This window comes from Helobdella robusta (assembly GCF_000326865.2).
Source record: "Helobdella robusta unplaced genomic scaffold HELROscaffold_6, whole genome shotgun sequence".
NCBI classification, from domain to species: Eukaryota; Metazoa; Annelida; class Clitellata; order Rhynchobdellida; family Glossiphoniidae; genus Helobdella; species Helobdella robusta.
Window position 1 is genome coordinate 5572125 of NW_008705330.1, and position 6605 is coordinate 5578729.

General features: G+C 33.6%; 1 protein-coding gene across 1 annotated transcript; it reads left to right on the top strand.

Annotated features, from left to right (window-relative positions):
• Positions 1-3634: 3634 nt before the first annotated feature.
• Positions 3635-4872, top strand: HELRODRAFT_134634 (hypothetical protein; the record flags this gene model as incomplete). The annotated part of the gene is made up of 4 exons (XM_009029457.1): positions 3635-3745; positions 4139-4332; positions 4504-4615; positions 4768-4872. Coding segments are annotated over 4 exons (522 nt in total), but the record flags the coding sequence as incomplete, so codon positions are not given.
• Between the last annotated feature and the right edge of the window lie 1733 nt (positions 4873-6605).

Genomic DNA, 6605 nt, shown 5'->3' on the forward strand with positions numbered 1-6605 from the left:
ACAACATCAACAACAACAACATCAACAACAACATCAACAACAACAACAACAACAATCAAACGTCGAAAGTCTGACAGATGTCATCAAATTTAAAAAGTAACAAAACGTATCAATATCAATATTTATTTTTTAATAATCATAACAATATTAATATTATTAACGTCATTTCGTCTCTTGCTGGCCTCATTTTTGTTTTTTTAATGATTTGATTGGTTGACTGGCAGATTGGAAGAACCAATCAGTGATGAGACATTGCCATACTCTATCCAATCACTGTCAAGTACTTCAATTTTATTCTAAACAAATGTCTTTTTTTTTTGATAATTTGTATAATTTAAAATTTTTTCGTTAATTTTTTTTGGTAGTATTTGTAGTAGTTACAGTATTAGTTGCAGCTGTGGTAGTTGTAGTAGTTGCAGCTGTAGTAGTTGCAGCTGTAGTAGTTGCAGCAGCTTTTGGTATGTGGGTGGGTGTAATGAAAATTTCATCTACCACAGGAACAATCAATCTTCCGTGGGAGAGGTCAGTCATGCCCGAAACTGGCATACCGTATTTTGTCAAGTTGGTTGCATTTTGTGTTTCCTTCATAGGAGTTGGGGTTTGTTTTGTCGGGAATCTAAAGTTGTGAGGGTTGACAAAAACTTATCAAGAGGATGTTGATGTTTGCGGTTGGCTTTTAATTACCCGACATATAAGCGAATTTTAAACGTTTATATATATTTTATTTAATTAATTTATTTGTACATTAATACAAAATGAAAACCAAAAATAATCGCTTCTTAATTGAATCGGTCCCAAAATATTCAAAATCAATTCAAACCAATGAAGTTAAAAGCCACGACAAAAGAATAATAAACACATCAAATATAGAAAGAAATATAAATACAGAAATTGGAAAACAGTTTGTTTGGTTACTTGGTCTTCTGTGAACTGGTTTCTAAAAAGTTTTTAATTGTTTTCACATTATTTAAAAAAAATCTATTAAACATAAAGAATGACAAAAACTAATACGAAATAAGGAACCGAGACCAACATTTATGCCATTGCCTTTCGTAATATTTGTTAAATTTTAACTAATTATGCATGTAGAGAGAATAACTTTATTCCATTGGATTGATTGAAATAGGTTTTTATTAAAGGAATGTTTCGATTACACGGTAGACTTCTATTAATTATTTTTGAAAATGCTAATCAATCGCATACCACATGTTTGAAGAGAATGTTAATCAATCACATACAACGTTATTTGTGGAAAATGTTAATTGAATACCACATATTTCGTTTTATTGCATTTAATTTAATCCATTTAATTGTGATTAAAATAGTTTTTTTTAGATTTACTGGTAGTTTGTGAGAAAAATTTTCGTTTGTTTTTATTGTCAAATTTTGTTTTTAGTGTAATTGCTGAAATGTTTCTCAATTTTTTTTCTTTTATAGCCACACCTTCGAACGAACGCAGTGGGACCATCCTGACATGAGTTCCCTTCTCAATGAAATGGGTTAGTAGTCTGGATTGCTAATCTTTAATTTGATTGGTTGGTTAGTTAATTAGTTGGTTGATTGGTTGGTTAATCGATTGGTCGATTGGTCGGTCGGTTCTAAAGTTAGGCGCAATAAAATTAAAATAACCATAAGTGAAAATCAATAAAACTATGTTCAACAATATTTTTAACAGTTTAAAACCGTTTTTTATACAAAACCTAAAATCCAACTCACCATTAATTAACATTAATTAACATTAATTAAACAAACCGGTGTAAAGCATTGTTGGATGTCATCCTATTCTCCGCTTACAGAACTGCCATGAAGTTGAGATTGCTGCAGAAGAAATTATGCCGTAAGTTTTGGTGTACATCTCTTTCGTTAGGATTGAATGATATTATTTATTATCAGTTTTATCGTTATCACTTTAATTCGTTTTTCAATACACTCATTCATTCATTCATTCATTCGTTCGTTCGTTCGTTCGTTCATTCATTCATTCATTTATTCATTCATTCATTCATGTATTCATTCGTTCGTTCGTTCGTTCATTCATTCATTCATTCTTTCATTCATTCGTTCATTCATTCATTCATCTATAGTTCACATGATTCCACTGGAAGTTATAGTAGAGGTCATTAGAGAGTTCAAAACCAATTTCATCAACAACAACATAAATAATAATAATAATAAGGATAATAATAATAAAGATAATGATGATAATAACAACCATAATAACAATCACAGTTATAGCAATAATAGTGAAAACAGCAACAACAACAATACAGAAATTAACATTAACGACATGGCCACCAACAACAACGATTATGTCGCATTTAGTTTCATCAACACAAACGCATTCACAACACCACAGACATTATCGACTGCAGCTACAACAGCAACCACACAGTCAGCAACTACACAGTCAAAGGCCACAAAGTCGACAATATCACCAACTCAGCCACCAACAACATCTCAACATGATCAAAAATCAACAGACTCCAACCTACCTCTTCATATTGACGAAGTTTTAAAACTTTTATGCACGATTTTTCAAAAACAACAACGACGTAACTTTGACGACAAAATGCAACAACAACAACAAAAACAACATACAAAACCACAAAAAAGAGAGAAACATAATTTGTTGCAGCAACAATCAGCAAAATCGCCGCAACATGATTTTCAAAATGTCAACATTTCTTTATGCATGGATCTCATCCTCAACAGCTTACTCAACATTTACGATATGTAATTTTGCGTAAAATATTTTTCTTTTTTTATGTTATTTAATATGGTTTTATATTTTAATCATTTATTCATTCATCTATTCACTCATTCATTCATTCATTTGCTCATAGATATAAATCATTCATTCATTCTTATCAACTGAAACATTCATTTCTTTATACTAAAAATTCATTCATTCATTCAATCAATCAGTCAATCAATCATTTATTCATTCATTCAATCAATCTATCTTCGTCCAGAAACAAGATAGGATTGGTTGATTTGAACTGCATAGAAATATTCCTTATCATATTATCATCATCATCAACTCTACAGGATAAATACGAAGGTGATAATAATGATGATGACGACGATAATGACGATGATGATGATGATGAGGAGGAGGAGAAGGAAGTTGATTGTGATGATAATGATGATGAAAATGAGTGGTTATAATTATTAGTACTAGCAAGGCAATTTATAGGATTACTTTTATAATTGCTAAAATTAAAAAAATTGAAATATCAAAATGATGATAAATGTGATAATAATGATGATAATAAAAAAATGTTTTCAAATGTTGAAAACGATGATGATGATGATGATGATGGTGATGATGATGATGATGATGATGATGATGATGATGAAATAAAGATTTACATCAGCATTACATTGATGTTGTTACTTTCTTCAAATCATCCATTCAGCCCTGTTCAACACGGTTTCAACAAAGGAAGCCACCTTTGTAATACAGCAACAACAACAACCTCAGAAAAATGTTGCAACAACATCAGCAGCATCAGCTGCAACGACAACGACCAAACGCTTTCGCAAAAACTCAATAACAAAAACATCATCCAATCAAAGTCTACCGAGTTCCGCAACATTGTCGCTGCAACAAAAAAATGTTGCAACAGCCTCTCAACTTGAAAATTTGTTGAGGATCTGTTTGCAGATACCAAAATTGTTGGGGGAATGCGATTCATTTCCTGATGAAAACTTACAAATCACTGTTGATAGCTGCTTGGAGAAGGTAGTTGTTGATGGTTCAATTGTTATTGAGATGTTGTTGTGTTTTTGTCTCTATAACTTCAATATTATAATTGTTATGCTAGTGTTTATCATTTATTTACTCATTCATTCACTAATTCACTCATTCATTCATTCATTCGTTTGTTTGTTCGTTCATTCATTCGTTCATTCGTTTGTTCGTCCATTCATTCGTTCATTCACTCAACAACTCGTTGTTATTAATGAGTAATTAAGTTATGTTGCTATTGACTAACTCCAACTATTATTGTGAGCCATCGCACTCGGGAGGATAACATACAATTCAATTTACGTGGAGTTAGACTAATTTTTTAAAATTTGACCGCTGCATTCATTCTGTTTGAATGAATTGTTACGTACCTCCATTAAAAAAAAGGCTCACTTTAACACCAACGGACTATCATCATCATCCACAAACGAAATATCCCTATCCAACTTTATGGATTGGATGAGTTTCGAACCACAGCCTTTGGTTTGGATCTGCGTACTTCACAGACTCTCTACCGCTGAGCTATCAATTCACTACGTCAGATGCAACGTCTGCAGGATCACACCCATTACTGGTCTCAGGTTGGCCGGTTGTCCTGATAATGATGTTGATGATGATGGTGATGATGATAATGATGATGGTGATGATGATGATGTGATAATGATGATGTGATAATGATGATAATGATGTGATGAGGATGATGATGATGACGACGTCGACACCATCACATCATCATTATCATTCACACGTAGGTACCGCTGTTTGAAATGTTTCAATTTTGACCTCTGCCAAACTTGTTTCTTCCACGGGTTAAAAGCCAGAGGTCACAAACTATCTCACCCCATGCAAGAGTATTGGACCAATGTGAGGAAGATATTAGTAGCAATTTGATTGGTTGATATTATGATTGAATACGTTTGATTGGTTGATCATTTAATTGAATACGTTTGATTGGTTGATTAAAAAATAATTGTAATCATTCAACCAACCAACCGACCGACCGACCGATCAACCAGTCAACCTCATCAGAGTCGATGCGTGGCTTCACGACAATTTTTCGCAACAAATTTCGCTCGAAGAGCTACTTCAAAAAGCACGCCAGACTCGGTTACTTGCCGGTACCGCTGAACCGAGACGGATACTATACGGTCGGTTACGATACTAGCAACAACAATACCAGCTGTACTAATACTCCGTACGGTACACTTGAAAGGTTGATGATGATGATGATGACGATGATGAAATGATGATGATGATGATGATAATATTGTTGGTGACAACGACAAAGATGATGGTGATAATGATAATGATGATGGTAGTAATAATGATGGAGATGGTGACGATGCGAAGATGTAATAATCATATCTGTGATTTATATATAACAGTAATTTACACTATTGTTCTGATAAACGTGGTGGTAATGATAATAGTTCGATGATAAATCTAATAATGATAATAACGATGATGATATGGAATCACGATGAACTAACTATGTGATGATTATGACGTCACTGATTAGGATAATGTGAGTAAGGATGATGATGAGGGTGATGGTGACGATGATGATGACGACGACGATGACGATGCTGATGATGATGAGGAGGAGGAGGAGGATGATGATATGAAAGTATTAATAAAATATTAATTTCATGGCAAAAAAAAATTCAATTGAACGATAGGAATAAGAAGAACAGAACGATTAATGTCATTGAAATACATGAAGTTCTAACGGCACCAGTTGCAACAACATCAACAACAACAACATCAATAACAACAACAGAAGCAACCACAACAACATCAACCACAAAACTACTCGAACCCATGACATCAACTACAACCACTGAAACGCTGTCGACCGCATCTCCAGCGGCCATGACATCAACTACAACACCAACCAGTTTTTTGCCAGTACCAACAAGAGACACCGTATCAGCAACAAACATACCAATGTCAACAACAACATCAAAAACAACAACATCAACGTCACAAACGACAAACAAATTAAACAAATTATTTTTAAAAAAGAAGAAATCAACCTCACCTGCAACGTTTACTTTAAAAACAACTCTACCAGCAACAACATCAACAACAACAATTGCAACTACAACCGCAAACAAAAAAATAATCGACAACAGTGATGATGTGGCTAACAACAACAACATAATAACATCAACTACAACAACAGCTCTTGAACAGCCAACAACAACATCAACAACAACATCAACAACAACATCAGCAGCAACAACAACAAAACCACCAACATCAATTTTGTCAAAAACTCCAGTGAACAGACTAAGAAAATCCGCCTCTTTCAATGAGATGCAGAATACTGCATCTTCATCATCATCTTCATATAACGACGATGATGACGAAGACGATAATAATGACCAGTATGATAAGAAAAAAATGACCCAGGAAAAAACTAGAAGAAAAAAGAAGTGAGTGACAAGGAAGATGGAGGTCATGATGCTGCTGTTGTTGATGCTGCTGTTGTTGATACTGTTGTTGTTGATACTGTTGTTGTTGATACTGTTGTTGTTGATACTGTTGTTGTTGATACTGTTGTTGTTGATACTGTTGTTGTTGATACTGTTGTTATTGATACTGTTGTTGTTGATACTGTTGTTGTTGATACTGTTGTTGTTGATACTGTTGTTGTTGATACTGTTGTTGTTGATGCTGTTGTTGTTGATGCTGTTGTTGTTGATACTGTTGTTGTTGATGCTGCTGTTGTTGATGCTGTTGTTGTTGATACTGTTGTTGTTGATACTGTTGTTGTTGATGCTGTTGTTGTTGATACTGTTGTTGTTGATACTGTTGTTGTTGATACTGTTGTTGTTGATGCTGTTGTTGT